The sequence below is a fragment of the Benincasa hispida genome, chromosome 4 (genome assembly GCF_009727055.1).
Source record: "Benincasa hispida cultivar B227 chromosome 4, ASM972705v1, whole genome shotgun sequence".
NCBI lineage: Eukaryota > Viridiplantae > Streptophyta > Magnoliopsida > Cucurbitales > Cucurbitaceae > Benincasa > Benincasa hispida.
In genome coordinates this window covers 17507659-17527673 of record NC_052352.1, presented here as the reverse complement: position 1 = coordinate 17527673, position 20015 = coordinate 17507659, and the positions used below count along the sequence as shown (strand labels likewise).

General features: G+C 34.9%; 1 protein-coding gene and 1 pseudogene across 8 annotated transcripts in view; both read left to right on the top strand.

The window, feature by feature from the left end:
- Positions 1 to 16442, top strand: part of LOC120076320 (exportin-7) — an 89737-nt gene extending 73295 nt beyond the window's left edge. For all 8 annotated transcript variants that reach the window (XM_039030102.1, XM_039030103.1, XM_039030100.1 and 5 more), the window contains 5 exons: positions 13158 to 13304; positions 14116 to 14244; positions 14679 to 14777; positions 15408 to 15446; positions 15765 to 16442. In XM_039030102.1, the coding sequence (XP_038886030.1) occupies positions 13158 to 13304; positions 14116 to 14244; positions 14679 to 14777; positions 15408 to 15446; positions 15765 to 15902 (552 nt within the window). In that variant the 3' untranslated portion in view covers positions 15903 to 16442. The remainder of the gene's footprint in view (positions 1 to 13157; positions 13305 to 14115; positions 14245 to 14678; positions 14778 to 15407; positions 15447 to 15764) is intronic.
- LOC120076321 lies at positions 256 to 7177 on the top strand (annotated as a pseudogene).
- Positions 16443 to 20015: the final 3573 nt, after the last annotated feature.

Below are 20015 nucleotides of genomic sequence, written 5' to 3'. Positions count from 1 at the left end.
ACTCTTTCCTATAGCTTATGATTTTAGTTTCATATACGTGATCATAAGTTGTGCTTATCATACATGGATCAAATTTTCATATTCTAAAATTGATGCATAATAACTTCATTATCTGTATTATCAAATAATATATTTTTTTCATCGTATATATAAAACTAAAATTATCTATTTTATCACCTAGTTCTTTCTCAGTATTAGCATTAGTAAAAGTACTTTTGAAAAATTAGGTACGTACATTGTATTTTTATATTAAATTTGTTTGTTAAAAACTATAACTGAACTATTTTTTTATATTATTTTTGTTCAATAAAAAGTATAGCTAGATTTTGTATACATACAAGAAAGGTAATAAAGTTTGGAATAAGATGTATACAAGTTTTTTCTGACACTAAAAGAAATATAGTTTCTTTTTGTGAGATTTATTCTTTTTACAAAATAGTGAAAATTGTTTGATGTAAGAAAAATGGGGTTAATTGAGTAATTGGGTAATAGTCTAGGTTAATTCTCTTTTTTACCCCACTTGTATTAAAACTCTATAAATAGGAGTCTTCCCCCACGTATGGAGAACGAATGAATAATACTTTTCTTTCGAGAATTCTCCAAGATGCGTAGTTTACATCATTGTTGTTATTTATTTATTTATTTTTCTCTTTTTCTAAATTTTCCATTTCTATTTATATTTGATATACAAAATCAATTTTAAAGAACTAATTTGAAATGAAAATTATGTTTCCGAAAAAATAGCTTCTGTATATATTTTTAAATAAATAAAATACCATGCACTAAAAGACTACCTATCCCCACCCTTGTCACGCCTCAGGTTAAGAAAGCCCATGTAAGCTTGGGCCCAAACTGGACTTAACATAGGCACTGAGGGGGCTTAAAACCCATTTGCCAACGGAGTAATATTGCTTAACTTTAGAATCAGAAGGAATTTTTACCTAATAATATTAAGATTTTAATATTGAGGAGGGCTCCAGCCTCTCTAGCCCTTAGTAAATCTACCATTGCTCCAAGGTATTGCTTAACTTAATAAAGAGTTAATCATAAGTTGCACTAACTTCTTGTTGCTTAACCTAAATTTAATCGTAGCTTAATTTCCTTTTTTTGGGGGGGATAAGAAACAATTTTATTGATTTATGAAATAATCCAAAGGATGTGTATAAGATCCGGAGTGCAAAAGATGGGTCCAATTTGCAACAAGAAAATTTAGGTTGGGATCTTTTTGGGGTTGTATATCTTTCTGCTAAACAAGAGCATTAAATATAGAAGAATCAAGGATCTTTTGAAGACTTTAAACTGTTTTTGAATATCCGATTTTTTCTCTTAGTGTAGACTAAGAATCTTGGAGAATTCTTGAAGTAGAAGTATTATTCAAGTTGTAATGAAATGATAACAATGCCCTTCAAATAGACCCAAAGGGGGACGGCCTTTTTTTTTTAATGAAAACAACCACTTTCATTGAGGAAAAATGAAGAATACATGGGCATACCAAAAACCAAGTCCACAAAAAAGGGTTCCCCTTTTGCAGGAAGGGACTCCAACTATACAAAATTGTGCCCACTTCCACACAATGTTTTAAAAAACTTGAGGTGGTCTTGAGGCGTTTTCCCACGGGGAGGTGAGACGTAAGCCTTGAGGCGCTATGAGGCGCAAGCCTCGAAATATCCTTCCTTTTTCCAGACTTTTGCTTGGATGTATGCTTGTCACAGAGGTTTTAGAGATGATCAAGGAGTTCTTCCTCAATACACCGTTTGGGGAGAGAGGGTGTTTTCTCTGGTTTGTTAGTGTTTGTGCTATTGTTTGGGTTTTGTGGGGGTGAGAGGAATAGTAGGGTGTTTAAGGAGCTTGAGAGGGAAGCTGGGGAGAGTTGGTATCTTGTTCACTTTCATGTCTCACTGAGCTTCGATTTCGAAGGTTTTTTGTAATTATTCGATTGATATAATCTTGTTTAATTGGAGTCCCTTCTTGGTGTGGGATTCTCCTTTTTTTGTGGGCTGATTTTTTGTTTGCCCGTGTATTCTTTCATTTTTTTCTCAATGAAAATTGATTGTTCTATTAAAAAAAATTAGGTGTAAGCCTCATTATAGATATAATAATAATTATAAAATGTAAAACTTTGTATGCTTACTATTATAGTGCCATAATATAAGAGTTGTATGATTACATCATTATTTTTTTAAAAAAAAATAGAACAAAGAGACATAAAGAAAGAAAACAAAACAAAACATTTTAAAAAATAAGAGGAAAACTGCGAAAATGCATATTTTGTAATTAGAAGTAGAATTAAAAACAATATATGTTGAGAAGTTGTAAAAATATAAAATAGTAGAAACAAAGTTTGAAATAGCTGCAGCACCACAAAAAAGATAAGACTAAGGAGAAGAAGAAAACCAGTTTTTGTCTTTGCTGTGATAATGAACAAAAAAAATCGGCAAAATTACAAAAAAGAGGGGAAACGGTGTTTAAAGAGTAGGGGGAAAAAAAAAAAGCTAGCCTTTTTCTTATGGATTAGAAAGCTAACTTGCATGCCGGCTGCTATTATTTTCTTATCCAACTGAAGATAATTAGAGTCTACACGTGTTGAATGGAATCCCACCACCGCCAACATCCCCTATACAAATTTATTGTTTTAATTCTTTTACCCACTTTTCACTTAGGCTTACACCTTTCACGCCCCAAAGGCAGAAGCACTGAGGCTTACGGTTCTATCTATTATAATTCTATTGTTAGAGTTTTCCATTATTATAAATATTTTGTTATATTTTCTTTTTCTATGCTTTATACACTTGTATATATTCATATCTTTGGTGAATGAATAGAGTCTTCTGATTCTCTCTCAAACCTAAGAGTTTTACATGGTATCAGAGCCCTCTAAACAAACTTAAGGTTTTGTGAACCTTTGGGTTTAAGAATTTAGAGCCCGTTTGTGTTACGTCTAAGGTTTTGTGGAGGGGTGAGTTCACAGTCGCCGTCTTCGGTTCGTTCGCCGCCGTTAGCCGCTGCCACAAAAAAAAAAAAAAAAAAATAGTTTTCGACACCGTCCAATCCGTCGAAAAGCCCAGCCGCCAATCTACAAAACCCCAAAGTCCGGATTCCATCTAACTAGCGCGTGAGGCTCACGCACCACTTTTTCCCTTCTGCCGTCAATCCATGCGCCACCTGTTTTGGTTCGTCTTCTGTGGGTTTCCTCAGTTTTGTCGACTCTCCTTGGTGGTGTGTTTGTTTGGGATATATAGATATACTCACTGCTTGTAAAGACGTCTCTTCGGTAAATTAGGGTTTGATTCTCTTCTGTCCGGTGTATATTTTTTGAGGTAATGGCTGATAAGAAACTAGTAGTCATGTCTGAGATTGTTCCTATGGTGTCAAAAGTAACTGAACACAAGTTGAATGGATCCAACTACTATTCATGGGGATCAAATGTTCGCCACTTTATTAGGAGCATGGAGATGGATGATCACATCACTGAAGAGCCACCAATTGATGCTAATAAAAAGATTTGGTGGCGGGACGATTCAAGAATGCTTCTACAAATCAAGAATTCTATTGACCATGAAATCATTGAACTAGTAAATCACTGTGAATCAGTCAAGGAACTATTGAAATATTTGGATTTCCTTTATTTAGGGAAAGAGAATATTAATAGAGTGTTTGATGTTTGTAAGACTATCAACCTGATCAAGGAGAAAAATCTCTTACAAGCTACTTTATGGAGGTTAAAAATACATGTGCGGAATTCAATGCCTTGATGCCAATCAGCACGGATCCAAAAGTTCTAATGGCTCAACGTGAAAAGTTGTTTACCAGGAGTTTTTTAGTAGGTCTTGCACCTAAATATGAGTTGGCCAAAGATCAAGTGTTGTCAAGCTCAAATATCTCATCGTTGGAAGAAGCTTACACTCGAATACTTCCTATCGAGAAGATACAAGCAGTTACATCATCTGATTCTAGTAGTGCTTTGATTGGGATCATAAATGATTATAAAGGTAATAAGGGGGTTGAATAAAATAGCTCTAAAGATCATCCCAATAATCAAAGATCAAATCCAAGAGGTATTGTTTGCTATTATTGTCATAAACTTGATCATACGAAACGTGAATGCAGAAGATTGATGAATAAGGGTCAGAGGATGCCATCACCCCTTGCACATGTCACCTCTACTCCTGATAATCTTGACAAGTCAATTACGATTTCTTCAGAGGAGTTTGCTAAATTTCAACAGTATCAAGAGTCATTGAGGGCATCATCTTCTACTCCCATTATGACTATCATAGAGACAAGTAACATTTCTAAATGCCTTCTTTCCTCCACATCAAAATGGGTCATTGACTTTGGCACTACAAACCATATGACAGGTAACCCCAGTTTATCTCTAACCTTTGTACATCTACCTCTTCACCTAATGTCACTATAGCTGATGGAACCTCCACTCTTGTTTTAGGATTAGGAACCGTCCATCTTACTGAATCAATTTCTTTGTCATCAATTTTAAAATCACCACATTTCTCGTTTAATTTGATTTCGGTCAGTAAACTCACTCGTGATCTTCATTATTGTGTCTTCTTTTTTCCTTGTTATTGCTTATTTTAGGATCTTACGACGAAGCAGACTATTGGTAAAGGGTGTGAATTTGGAGGTCTTTACATCTTTGAACCACAAACACCTATAGCCATCACATGCTCAAGTGTGTCGTCTCCCTTTGATGAGTATTGTCGTTTGGGTCATCTGTCTATCTCTGTGTTAAGTCTTCGTCCACAACTTCAACATTTGTCTTCTTTAGATTGTAAGTCATGTCAGTTTGCTAAATTTCATCGTTTGAGTTTGTATCCTTGAGTCAATAAATGAGCTAGTGCTCCTTTTGAATTAGTCCATTCTGATGTTTGGGGTCCATGTCCTGTTGAGTCCAAAGGAGGGTTTAGGTATTTTGTTACATTTGTCGATGATTATTCTCGTGTTACATAGTTATATTTAATGAAAAGTCGTTCTGAGTTACTTTCTCATTTTCGTAACTTCCATGCTGAAATTCAAACTCAGTTTAGTGGTGCTCTTAAAATTCTACGAAGTGATAATGCTAAGGAATATTTCTCTCATGCACTCAAATCTTATTTAGATGACCATGACATTCTTCATCAATCTCCTTGAGACAGCCAGAGCTTTGATGTTTCAAATGCATGTTTCAAAGTCCTTTTGGGCTGATGTTGTTTCTACAACTTGTTTCTTAATAAATCGTATGCCCTCTTCCATTCTTAAGAGTGAGATACATTTTCGTACTTTATGCCCCAAGCAACATTTGTTTCCCATTCCACCCAAAATATTTGGTTGTACCTACTGTGTTCGGGATGTTTGGCCTCAGCATACCAAGCTGGATCCAAAGTCCTTAAAATGTATTTTTCTTGGTAATTCCCATGTTCAAAAAGGGTATCGGTGTTATTGTCCTAGTCTAAATAAATATTTCTTCTCTCCTGATGTCACGTTTTTTTAACATACCTCATTTTTTATCTCCGTCTTTCTCTTCGAATAAGAGTCAGGGGGAGCATAAGGAATTAGAGGATGATTTCCTTGTCTACACAGTTATTTCTTCTTCCGATCCTGTTCCTGATTCATCTCCAGCTGTGAGTACCTCTACTCTTCCACCCATCATTAAGGTCTATACTCGACGACAACCTCCTTCAGTTCAATGCCCTGTACCAGAGTCTTCTTGGTCATTGGATCCAGAAACGAGTGATGATCTTCCTATTGCTCTTTGTAAAGGTAAACGTACATATGCTCATTCTATTTCCTCTTTTGTTTCATATAACCATTTGTCGCCTTCCACATGTTCATTTATTGCATCCTTAGAGTCTGTATCCATCCCTAAAACTGTTCATGAGGCTGTTTTTGGTGTGCCGCAATGGTAGAGGAGATGACTGCCTTAGATGATAATTGTACTTGGGATTTAGTTTCTCTCTCAGCAGGAAAGAAGGCTATCGGTTGCAAATGGGTGTTTGCAGTTAAAGTCAATCCTGATGGTTTTGTTGCTCGATTAAAAGCGCGCCTTGTAGCGAAAGGCTACACACAAACTTATGGCGCTATGCACAAACTTATGGCGTTGACTATGCTGATACTTTTTCTCCTATAGCAAAAATGGCATCTGTGAGGTTGTTTATTTCATTAGCTTCAATCAATCATTGGCTTTTACATCAGCTTGATATTAAAAATGCATTTCTTCATGGTGATCTTCAAGAAGAGGTGTATATGGAGCAACCACCAGGGTTTGTTACTCAGGGGGAGAATGGAACGGTGTGTCGTCTTTGTAAATCATTGTATGGATTAAAGCAGAGCCCACGAGCTTGGTTTGGTAAATTTAGTCAGGTGATTAAAGCTTTGAAATGCGGAAGAGCACGTTAGATCATTCGGTCTTTTTTAAGAGATCTGAGGGTGGTGTCATCTTGTTAGTCGTATATGTGGATGATATATTGATTACTGGTGATGATGCTTTAGGTATCCAGTCCCTAAAGACCTTTCTTTATAGTTAATTCCATATAAAAGATTTGGGTATGTTGAAATACTTCTTAGGAATTGAGGTAATAAGAAGTAAGAACGGAATACTATTATCATATTATCACAGAGAAAATATGTACTTGACTTGTTGACTGAAACAGGGTAGCTAGGGGCTAAGCCATGTAGTACCCCAATGATGCCCATCTTATAGCTCACAAAAGATGAAGAATTGCTAAAAGATCCTGAAAGATATAGGAGGTTAGTAGGAAAACTTAAATACCTTACAGTTACTCGACCCGACATAGCCTATTCAGTAAGTATTGTGAGTTAGTACATGTCATGCCCTACAGTTGATCATTGGGCTGCATTGGAACAAATTCTTTGTTATCTGAAGGCTGCTTCCGGGCATGGTTTATTATATAAGGATCATGGACCATGGTCATACTAATATTGAATGTTTCTTAGATGCCGATTGGGCAGGTTCTTAAGAGACAGAAGATCAACCTCAAAGTATTGTGTTTTTGTTGGTGGTAATTTGATTTCTTGGAAGAGTAAGAAGCAAAATGTGGTGTCACGTTCAAGTGCAAAATCAAAATATAGAGCAATGGCACAGTCTGTGTTTGAATTGATTTAGATTGTTGAAATATGTTAAATTAGCCCTAAGGGCATTTTTGTCTTTTTACTATATTTGCTAAATTAGGGTTTCACATTATTCTATTTATATCTAGGGTTGGGTCTATTGTAAAGTGACATAAAAATAATAAGTTCTTTTCTATCGTGGTTTTTCTTCCCTGAATTAGGGTTTTCCACGTAAACTCCTTGTGTTGTCCTCTTTCCCTATTTCAATATAGATATATCAACTTCTTGTTGAGTTGGGATTTGAAATCAGCACACTGACAAAGTTGTGGTGTGATAATCAAGCAGCACTTCATATTGCGTCTAATCCAGTATTTCATGAAAAGACTAAATATATTGAAGTTGATTGCCATTTTGTACGTGAGAAAATTCAAGAAAGGTTGGTATCTACTGGATATGTGAAGACCGGAGAACAATTAGGAGATATCTTCACAAAAGCATTGGATGGAAGATGTATAGATTATCTATGTAACAAGTTGGGCATGATTAACATATGTGCTCCAACTTGAGGGGGAGCGTTATAATTCTATTGTTAGGGTTTTCCATTATTGTAAATATTTTGTTATATTTGCCTTTTCTATGCTTTATACACTTGTATATTCATATCTTTTTTAAAAAAAAATGAAACAAAACCTCTTCATTAAGATAATAAAAGTTGTTACAAGATAATTACGAGGACACAAAAGCAATATAAAAGGATTAGTAAGTGCACTCGAACATCTCAACTAGGTTGACACCTCCTTGACACTCTCATCATATCCTAAATAGAAAGGTAAAGATGACAAAACAATGACACGAAATCCATGCCTAGTACAATGAGCTTACATAAACTTAAATAGACTGGACAAAATAAAATCAACAAAAGAACTAGATATATTCAAAGGTTTTTAAAGTAGGAGGAAATATGAAGGGAAGCTTTGTCATGAAACACTCTTTGGTTCCTTTCGAACTATAACTTTGATAACAAGGCATTGACTGCATTGATCCAAATTAATCTCGGCTTCTTTTTCAGTTTAGGACCAATCAACAGTTGAAGGATATTAGCTTTGAAGTCATTACCGAATACCCAACTAGTATTAAAACAATTAAGCAGATAGAGCCAAGAGTTTTCTGCATACACACATCTGAGGAATAAATGTTGCAGATTTTCAGAGTCTGCCAAACAGCGAGAACAAGCCCGTGGTGAGATATAGTGAGTGGGAAGCTTCTGTTGTAAAATATCTACACAATTTAGCAGCCCATATAGCATTATCCAAATCGTAATGTTTATCCTCCTTGGGCTTTTAGGTTTCCACAATGCCATTTCTAGATGTTTTCATAGATGTTTGACGAGGGATTTTACTGAAAAAGAGCCATTAGATTCTAAGATCCAGCGTCTTTTATCTGAAATCGTAGTTAATGTAGAAGTGAAAAGCTGTCCAATAAGGAGTTCTTCCAACTCTTCTTCCTTTAGTAGTCTTCGGAAGTGGATGGACCATGATTCAAGTGCATCATCCCAAAAATAATGGACAGCTCTGTCAGGCTTTATAGAAATGGTGTAAAGTCTTGGGAAGGAGGTTTTTAGAGGAATAAAATCCAACCAAGGGTCGTTCCAAAAGCAGCCCTTCTACCGTTGCCTATTTTAAATGCTGCCAATGTTTCTACTAAAACTAAGTCCTTGATATATTAATCCAAGGGCTTCGTAAGCTACAGTTAACTTTTCCATTGGTATGCCAACCGAACGTGCTACTACCATGGATACTTTTTATCACTTGGCTCCACAGAGAGTTTTCATCAATGATAAACTTCCACCCCCATTTAGCTAGGAAACTTTGGTTTTTAATTTTCAGACCTCCAATACCGAGTCCACCATCTTCTTGTGCACGAGTGACAAAGTCCCATTTAACTAAGTGATTTAGTTTACCTCCCGAGTGCCCTTCCCATAAAAAGTTTCTCAATAGTCTTTCAATAATCAGGATCACCTTTTCTGGCATCAAGAAAATTGACATGTATAAAGGATGTGGGATAAAAACAAACTTACAAAGAGTAGAACGACCTCCTCTAGAGAGATGATATCTTTTCCATTTGTCCAATTTGCTTTGAATTTTATCAATCACTGGTTGCCAGAAAGCCACTTGTTTTGGGTAGCCACCTAACGGGAGGCTAAGGTACATGAATGGGAGGTGGACAACCATGCAATTCAGTCTGGATGCTTCTGCATTCAGCTTGATATTATCGATATTGATACCATACCACTTAGAGCAGATTTGTCCCAATTTGTCTTCAGCCTTGAACACCACTCGAAGAGCTCAATTGATTTAGCTTAATTGATTTCTTTAAATTTTCTAATATCTCCTCATCATCTTTACAGAATATCAATGTATCATCAACAAATTGCAAAATGGAGATATGAACTCTATCTTTGCCCACTAGGAAGGCTTCGAATTTGTTTTTCTCATGAAGCCTATTCAATAGTGTGCTTAATACCTCACTGACTAATAAGAAGAGAAAAGGTGGAAGTGGGTCGCCTTGTCTTATGCCCCTTGTAGCTTGGATTTTCCACATGATCTCCCGTTTATGAAAATCAAGTATTTTGGGTTAGAAACACAGCCCATCATCCACATTATCCATCTTGAATCAAAGTTCTTTTCAACGAGGAATTTTTCAAGAAAGGCCCAATTAACACGATCGAATGCTTTCTCTAAGTCAAGTTTTAAGATCCACCCTTTTTTCTTCTTTGAACAGTATTCCTCTACCACTTCGTTGGCAGTGAGAATTGGGTCTAGGATTTGTCTTCCTTCAATAAAGGCACTTTGTGTAGTATCAATTATGCTTGGCATTACCTTCTTTAGTCTCTCAGCTAATACTTTTGCAACAATTTTGTATGTCAAAGTAGTTAAACTGATTGGTCTGAAGTCGCGTACTTGGATAACATCTTTTTTCTTTTGAATCAAGCTGATAAAGTTCTCTTTTATACATGAGTTTAGCTTTCCATTTCCATAAAAATCTTCAAATAATTCCAGGAACTTATCTTTGAAAAAATCCCAGAATTTTGAGGAATTCACCTGTGAATCCATCCGGGCCGGGGGCCTTATTTTTACCCAACGAGTTTAAAGCCAATCTGATTTCAACTGTGGTGAACTTGGCTGTCAGCAAGGTATTCTGACTATGGTTGACTTTAGGCCATCGAAAGTTGAGAGGGATAGTTCTTAGGCCAGGGGATTTGGTGTACAAAGAGGAGTAAAAGTCTAATATTAGGCCTTCAATTTCCTTAAAGGAGTGTGTTGCAATTCCTTGATCATTTAGCAGTTCTGAGATAAGATTCCATCTCTTTACATCCAAGAATCGGTGGAAGAATTTGGTATTTTTGTAATGACTCGATCCCCTAGGACTTAAGTTAGGCCGTTACTAAATAAATGCATGCATGGAACTTAAAATGACACTCTGTTATGGTGAAATAAATGCTAATTAAATAAGGTAAGTTCAAAAGACTTTCATTAAATTTAAACATTAAAAACAATAGTAGGGTACCCATAAATCATAAATGATAATAAATAAGTCTGAAAACGATTCTTAATAGTAAGTTTTAAACATCAAAACTGAAAGTTAAGAAAAACATGAAAAGAAATCTAAATCTCATGAGCGGAAGCATAAAACTAATCCCAATGACTCGATCACGAATTCCGCTTGTCCGTCGCCGGTGCATCTCTACCTTTACCTGAAACAACAACATGAGAAAGAATGAGTATAAAATACTCAGTAAGTAACCCCACTACTGGGGTCAGGTTAAGCATCTATGTCTTCTAGATGCCTACCTCTGGTGGAACATATAAACTGTCCTAGTCCTCATGGAACACATACATACATGAAAAACTGAGTTCTATCCTACTGTAGCTAAATATGCCCACTACCTTTGGTGAATCCCAAAGGAAACACAATAACTAGTGAATCCCGAAGGAAACACAAACTGGTGAATCTCGAAGGAGACACAATAACTGGTGAATCCCGAAGGAGACACAATAACTAGTGAATCCCGAAGGAAACACAACTGGTGAATCCCGAAGGAAACACAAACTGGTGAATCCCGAAGGAAACACAATATCTGGTGAATCCCGAAGGAAACACAATATCTGGTNCTGGTGAATCCCGAAGGAAACACAATATCTGGTGAATCTCGAAAGAAACACAATATCTGGTGAATCCCAAAGGAAACACAAATTGGTGAATCCCGAAGGAGACACAATAACTGGTGAATCCCGAAGGAAACACAAACTGGTGAATCCCGAAGGAGACACTAACTGGTGAATCTCGAAGGAAACACAAACTTAGTGGCCATTCTAACTAATCAGTAAAATTACTATCATAGGCTCGACACCATAATTATCACAATATGGTTCTATGACATACATATGTGCCTCAACATCATGGCTCTATAATATACACACATGCCTCAATATCCACAGATCACATACAACCTCATGAAATCAAATATCATCTCATGCTAGCATTCAAGTATCTATGTGCACAAATACATCTTTCAGATCCTCAAGCAAGAACATACATCGGTTATACTAAACTATCAGTTCATCATGCTGTCATTCTACCATAACATTCATCCATCATGCTAGCATACATCCAGTGCCTGGCCCGTGGGCAGTTCCAGTAGTAAGATTACTTACCTCGAAGTCAAATTCAGATATTAATCTAGCTAATGATCTCCAACAAAATAAGTCCTGAATTGAGTCCCCTAATAAAGACATAATACTAAATTTCAGTCTTTGGAACCAGGCCCCAAACATACAAATTTAATCAAACGGTCACCAAATAACTTACCCAAACAAAACTTGATCAACAAACACTCGCAGGATTTCGACTTCAAAATCTCCTCTTAGCAGATTTTAAAACTCAATGGATGACGACTTAGAACCTTCAAAATACTTAAAATTAAACCATTCTTTTAGTCCAATAATCAATAGGTGGCCGACAACCAACAACAAGGATCACAACGCTTACCAAACTACTTGCCGAACGAACTCGAATCCGCTGGACAGCACGTTGCGCACTCTGAAGTACTCCAATCTTGAATCTAAATTCCAAATATAATCGGCATCAACCAAAAAGAAAACCAAAATTTAATGGGCAATTGAAAACCTTTTAAACTCAACCGCGCTTACCCAGAACTTACCGATCTTTATCAATTTTCTGCAAAACGAAAAATGGTCTCTAGCTTAATGGTCAATGCCTCAAAACTTCCAAATCTTGAATCTAAGTTTCACACCAAATAGAGATTACTAATTTAACTCAAAATCAAATGGGTGAATTTCACCTCCCAAATTATAAGGAAAAATAAGTCTTACCCAAGGTTTTTCTCAAGATTTTGGCAAAGATCGGGCAGTAGCGGCTGATGGCGTGTCGGCTCATGGCTACCATAGATAGGCAGCGGGTGTTGCTGTCGGACGGCATAAATTGTTTAGGTTAGCGGCTGGTAGTGAGGGTCTTGCATGAGGAGGGTTTGCGAGAGTGAGAGAGAAGGAGAATTTCTAGTTTTGCAGATTTTATTCAGCAGCGATTACAAACAAACCAGAGCTTCAAACAACGATCCAACCGTTCAAAATGAAATTCTATATGTCTCGAACAGACTGACCAAATTTGAGCACGATCCAACGGTATTTTCATATAATCCTCCGACTCATTTCTTCAAAGTAAGTATTTCCATTGAATCACAAAGATAATTATTGAAGTCAACTCACAATCTATCCATTTGGTCAATTTTCAAGTCTTTTGAATTAATACTATTAGGGGTTCTATCTCAAAACCAATTAGCAGCTAGAGAAATGATCCAACTTTCTTATTAAAATCATGAGGCTCCTTTATTTTTATAATGTGAGATCCTCAACATGTCCCCTCAAGGTTGTGCCTCTTTGGGTTTACCATTCATGGATCGGATCTCAATTTTTTTTTTTTCTGGTCCATTCAGCCGTTTGGCTTCTTGGGATTCGATTTTCAAAATATTTGCCTTGCACTCTTCTTTTATTTTAACGGTTCATTTTTCTTTGCAGCTGACCAGGGCCTATTTTGCTTTTCTGGAGGTTATGTTCAGCAGTCATATTGTTTTTATTCTAAATCTTGACAAAAACACGTTCATGCATCTAGCTGGTTCTCTTGAATCCGGCCTGAAAGGACTGGATACAAATATCTCATCTCAGGTATGGTTATGTATAGTCTTCCTATACTTGTTTCTTTTTTTCTTCTTCTCTTTTTGGTTTATTTTTTATTTTTACTTCTTTTTATAGAAATAAGAAACGAAACATTTCATTGAATTGATGGAAAGAGATTGTGGCTTCAAAATACAACAAATAAAGGATAGAATTCCGGAAGAATAAATGCATGCCAATTTAAACTAATGTCAGAAGTCTTGGAGAGAGACCACCATGAAGAAATATCTTTTTTATTATTCTTTTTTGTCATCTTGAAGCTTCAATCTAGCAGATTCAAAATGAAATTTTGAGTTCTAGGTAAGGATAAGTCGATTTTCTAAAAAAGAAAATAGGCATGTAGTATAAAGGTATACTTGATAAAACTGAGTTACATAATGTTAAACAACCTCCACGAGAAAGATTGAAGTGTTTCCATCTATCCAAGAATTGAGAATGAACTTTATCTTATCCAACAATGAAACTCTCAAATGGCTTTTAGGATGCATATCCTCAATCAATGTACTAAGAAATAAAAATGGTGAAAGTGGTCCTTCTTGACGAATGCTATGAGATTCTAAATTATTCCTCTAGGTCTACTATTTATAAATACGGAAAATTTAGGAATGCATCCATGAAATCGGTTCCACTGAATCCATTTTTCCCTAAAGTTTTCGAGTTTCAGCACTGCTTCCAAAAAATCCCAATCAACATAATCAATTGCTTTCTCAATATCATTAATTCTTCTTTATTACTTTTTTTGTTAACCAATGTTTTACATAGTGTGTACACGTACCTTGAGGTCTTTTAATTTCTGTTGCAGTGTGCGTCAGCTGTTGATAACTTGGCAGCTTTCTATTTCAACAACATCACTATGGGAGAGGCCCCATCTTCACCTGCTGCTATTAATCTCTCTCGCCACATTGTAGATTGTCCCACTTTGTTTCCAGAAGTAAGAAACTTTCTTGCTATCATGCAGAAGAATTTGACTTTCTTGCTATCATGCAAATTTGTTCAAGTCAAGCAGGCATCTTGGTTCTGGTTTCTGTAGTATTTGATATCAAGCTAACCGATAGGGTGTCATTACAGTGAGGAAATAACTGAAATGGATCAAACCTAGTAGCTTTCAGTTTTTAGAACAGTAATTTATTATAATCTCTCAGAAATATCTCAACATCAGATCCACATCAATATATCTTTTCTTATATCGAAAATTATTATTAACTCATCAAGATGAGCCCATTTGGGAGGGGAGAATTCATTAGATATATCTCAAGTGACGGCTTTTGATTGTGTTTAGTTTATCTAACCTGTTTGTGCGTTTGTTTCATATGTAATCTGTAATCATTCTTCTGAGAAACAAGAATATGTTTATCACGTTTGCAGATTTTAAAGACCCTTTTTGAGATCCTTTTATTTGAGGATTGTGGTAACCAATGGAGTCTTAGCAGACCAATGCTGAGCTTGATACTCATAAGTGAACAGGTATAATGGTTTATACTCTTTCCATTTATTAAATCTTAAAAGTTAGTGAGCAGGTACAATGGTTTATACACCTTCCCTTGCTTTTTGTCTCTCATTTGAACAATTAAATGTCGGTGCATCCACAATGATGCATAGAAGCTTATAATGGATGATTTATTTCTAACATGTTATTTTAATTAGAATTATGATAAAGAATTACACCGCCTTTTATTCCAGAAGTTCGCTTGATTCCCTAATTCCCCCTGACCCTCAGTCTGTAACCACCAAAAAAATTATTTTAAGAAATGCGAACTACAACCTTTACATTTTTTTCATATCTTCATTGTCTTTTCGTCCTTTTTGATTATCTTCCCTATTGTGTATCTTCTTAAAATATCGTATTTCTTTTACAAGCCTTCGAAAATCTTTTATCTATTTTCTTGCATTCAAACAAAATTTATATTGGGGACTTATTATATTTGTTAGAAACATCAAAATCATTGAGTGAACAAAAGCTGTAACAACTTAGAGGTGGGGTAGAGAGAAATGGGGAATTTTTGCAGTTATTATTATTGTTGTTATTAATATTATTATTGTGGGTATGCGGATGGATACCTAGAATTTGACCTCTAATGTTATCCTTCTTTGCAGATGTTTACCGATTTGAAGACCCAGATCATGGCTTCTCAGGCAAGTTGTCATTTCTCTTTTTAAATTGAAGTGCAATTGACTGGTGTTGATTGATGTTGAAGGAAAGTACCATTAAACTTAGATGTTAGGAGAGTGTGGATAGAAAATAAATGAATGAAAAATAAAGGTATTATGAATATTCGTCGTATTTCATAGATTTGGTTTCTGATACATATTTGGTGATCTTTTCTTTCTTTCTGAAGAATGTGCAAGGTAACTTTAATTCCAGCTCTCCTGTATGTGGGTGAGAAGGAAAAAAGTTAAAAACTAAAATTGAAACTGACCTTTCTAATGATCATTTGTTGTGTCAAAATGCAGGCCGCGGATCAACACCCTCGCCTTTCCATCTGTTTCGAAAAACTAATGGCAGATGTAACGCGAAGTTTGGATTCAAAGAACAGGGACAAGTTCACTCAAAACCTGACTGTGTTTAGGCATGAATTTCGTGTTAAATAGTTTTGATTCCATGTGATGAGATTTGACGATGAATTACGCTCATGACATTCATTCACTTGGGGGTAGGGAAAGATGATAAGAAAACAAAAAGAAAAGTATAGAGATGAAAAAGAAGAACAAGTTCTGTCGGCTGATTGGCATATACCCTGAATCAAATGATCAGAGCGCTTTTTCATAGTAGTAACGTCGATATTGGTAGAAGACCCAGAAGCGAAGCAGATTACTTAGAACTGCACAGGTCTCCATAGTGAGAAAAGGTATGTTTTGTGTCCCCCAATTATGATTCGTCTTTTATGTTTGTGCTTAATAAGGTTGGTATTGGAACAATTAGAGAGCTGAAATGGTAGTAAGGTCTGGATATCTGAAAAGGGTGGTTTGGTATTTTGTTCTGTTAAGTAGATGCTTATATTAGATCAATTCTTTTTAGACGACAACAGTTTTTCAGGTGTCTTAGGGGGTGATGTAATGTACAATAATGTCTACATATTCTTTATACCTTGTTGATAATAGAAGAAAAGCAGATTTGTTTTGTTTTTTCTTCTCTTTTTCTTTTCCCTTTTGTGAGAATGTTCCTTGATTGCTAATTTTAGCTGTTTTAGTTGTTTCATCATATAAAGACTGCATGAGTGGTTCCACAGTGCTTGAAGAATTATATATATATATATTGACAATATGCGGGAAAGGAGGAATCAAACCTATGACTTCGAGATTGATAACCACTATGCTTATTTTAATAGAATTATGCATATTTTACTTGGTTATCAAGTATGGTTGGTATATGAATACTTCAAAATTTATCTCAAAGAAATCATTTGTTTTCTTTTTAGCAAAGTAGTTAAAATATACAAACATGGGTAGCATCTTATTTGATGGGTTTAAATACTACTTTGGACTTTTTAGTTTTGGTTTTTGTTCATTTTAGTTCTTATACTTTCAACTTTGATTCATTTTGATCCTTATTACTTTAAAAATATTCATTTTGGTCCTTGACTTTCAACTTTGGTTTTTTGGTCTTTGAACTTTCAATAAAGTGACCATTTTTATCATTTAAAAGTGAAAATGAAGGCCAAAATGACAACTTTTTAAAAGTAAGGACCACAATAAATTAAAGTTAAAAGTATCCAGACTAAAATGAACATTGGTAAATTACATGGATCAAAATGAATCAAAGTTGAAAATATAGGTATCAAAATAAATAATTTGAAAGTATATGAACCAAAACAAAAAATACAGAGATTGAAGTAGTTTTTAAACTAATAAGATGGATACTTTGATAATATCATTACGAAATTATTTGTTTATCCATGGTTTCAAATTTAATCTTATTTTTCCTAGACTTTTAATTCTTTAAAAAAAAAAAAAAAATCAAAACAAAATTTATTGTTGGTGTTATTATTATTTGGCTCCAAAATTGTGAAGGTAGGGGTTCAATTTGCAATCCCTGTTATTATCATTCAGGGCTATACTCGAATTACCTCAACTAGCTTTCACTTGTATGACTATTTGTAAATAAATAAAATTAATAGAACTTAGTAATCGAGACTGTATTTAAATTTTCATGTACAAGTTTGAACTATGTAGATTAGAATGTCACCTCTAAATTATTGAAGTCACCTGAAATTCTTTCCTTTATCCTCTACCAAAAGGACCTTTAATTTCAAATTGCGGTCTTTTTTGTTTATTATAAGTTGAAGCTTCTTTTGAGTTTGAAAATGAAAGAGTACGTTGAGGTAAATTAGGTCCCGTTTGATAAAGGTCTCGTTTCATGTTCTTATTTTTTTTTTTTCTTGTTTCTTTTTTTTTTATTTTTTAGAACTAAAAACAGGAATATGTTTTTTATAACTATTTTTGTTTTTTTTAAAAAAAAAGAAACATAGAAATTTGTTTGATAACTATTTCTTGTTTCTTGTTTCTTTTTTTTTTATAGTTTAAATATAATTTAATTGAGGAAACTTTTCACAGATAGAAAAAATTCATGGGTTAGGTTGAGGGTGTTTTTTGGACCAATTCAAAAATTCAGGTTGGTTGGGTCGGCAATCTAAAAGATCTAAGTAAAGTCTTCAACCCAACCCAATCCTAAAAGGTTGGGTTGGGTTGTTGGGTTATAATTTATTTTTATTTTTAATTAAAAATATATAAAATAGACTAATAACTAAAATCTCATAAAATTCAAATGTTAAATACCAAATATTTATGATATTTATTATAAACTTTAGACAGACAAATATCATAACAGGTTTAAAAGAAAAAATATTAAAAATTCACACATTAATCAACACAAATTTATTGAACTTTAAACAAAGATAAATATATATAGGTATATATGTATATATTTTATTCATATATATAAAATTCAGGTCTAGTTTGGTCAATCCAAATTTTATTTTAGTCAACTCACAACCCAACCCAACCCAACAAAATAGAAAAAGTTTAACTCAACCCAATTCAAGAACAAAACTAATCCAATCCAACCCTTACATTTTGGGTTGGGGATCATTGATAGGCTTGTATCAATTTCAATCACTATAGTATCAATGATAGACTTCGATCAATTTTTATCACTAATAGATATTGAAAGACTTCTATTCGCCTTTATCAATTATAGACTTCTATCAGTTTCTATCATTAATAGACATTGATGGACTTCTACCAGCGTCTATCGGTAATAAACTTGTATTAGTTTCTATCACTGATAGTATCAATGATAGACTTCTATTAGCCTCTATCAATAATAAACTTCCATCAGCGTTTATCAGTGATAGACATTGATAACAATATTTATCACAACTATCTAAAAGCAACAAAAACTCAAATCTAGGATCCAACCTCATGGGGTGAATCAATTTTAATACCAAAACTTAATGGGTGTTTAAAAAAACCCAACAAAGTTAACCAAAAAGACCCAAATCTTACCCCTAATGGCCAAAAATCCGATGAACTTTAGCGCTAGCAGCGACAAGACAGTGGTGACGAGGGTTGGGTTGCATGGATCTAAGAGTTAGAGGAAGAGAGAGTGAATCAGGTAGAGAGAGAAAAATCGAATCACCGTTGATGACGTACGACCAAATCTGCGATGTAAACCCAAATGACAGTGGATCAATTGGATATGAGTGTGGTGCCTGCTAGACATTACAGTGTAGGTTGGAGAGAGAGATCTGTTGGGTTTTATGTCCTAAAACTCTTTGTAAATAATAAAACTTATTCTGAAAATTCAATAAAATTGTTATTGAATATATTGTTTTTAGAAATCCAATAAACTAAAGTCCCTTGACTATTATATGAGTACTTGAACTTTATGTAGAGATATACAAGTGGATCAGATTCGAGTAAATAATTAAGATGATCTATAATATATGAATAAGGTTGGGTACCTTATTTTGGTAACACTATTGGATGCGGCTTACTCTTTAGTTGTTACAAAGAGTTGTAAAGTGTTACAAATGAAGGGATCCTAATTCGTTCATATTGGGACATGAGGAATGGGGGCGTCCTGTACAAATGAGTTTTGTGCAAGTTTGGACCACGAAACCAGTCACTCTTACTTTATAACGTTGTTTATTGTTTAAGACTGACTATTTCAAAGCAATGACCTAGGTAACTGAACCTTAATCCTGAGCTAAATATGAACTCTTGTTTGTTCGAGATTATCCTTTGATCTGTAAACTGTGAGAAACTGCCTCTGCTCAATAAGCTTACCATTTTGGGGATAAGACCGAATGAATAGCTGGGAACATAGGATACAAGAGGGAATTCACTCCTACCTGATTAGGGGTAGTAGAGAGGTTATTCCCTTCAAGTGCTGATTATAGGTCTTGAACAAGAGGTCTCACCCTCTCATTGGCCTGAGAGGGATTCGATTTGTTGATTGGATCACAAATCAACAGTTCATTAGGGGATCAGTGGGACTTAAGGAACAAGAGGTAATTTCGAGGGTAAAACAGATATTCGACCCAACCGTTATTACAAGCAACCTGTGAAGGGTTAACTTACTAATCATGGTTATATCGAGTGGACATAATATATCTGGAGTTCGGTTATGTAGGCTTTAGTGGATCACCCATTAGTTAACGAATGGGGGTTAGATCGGTCTAATGAGTTTAGCCGATTAATCTC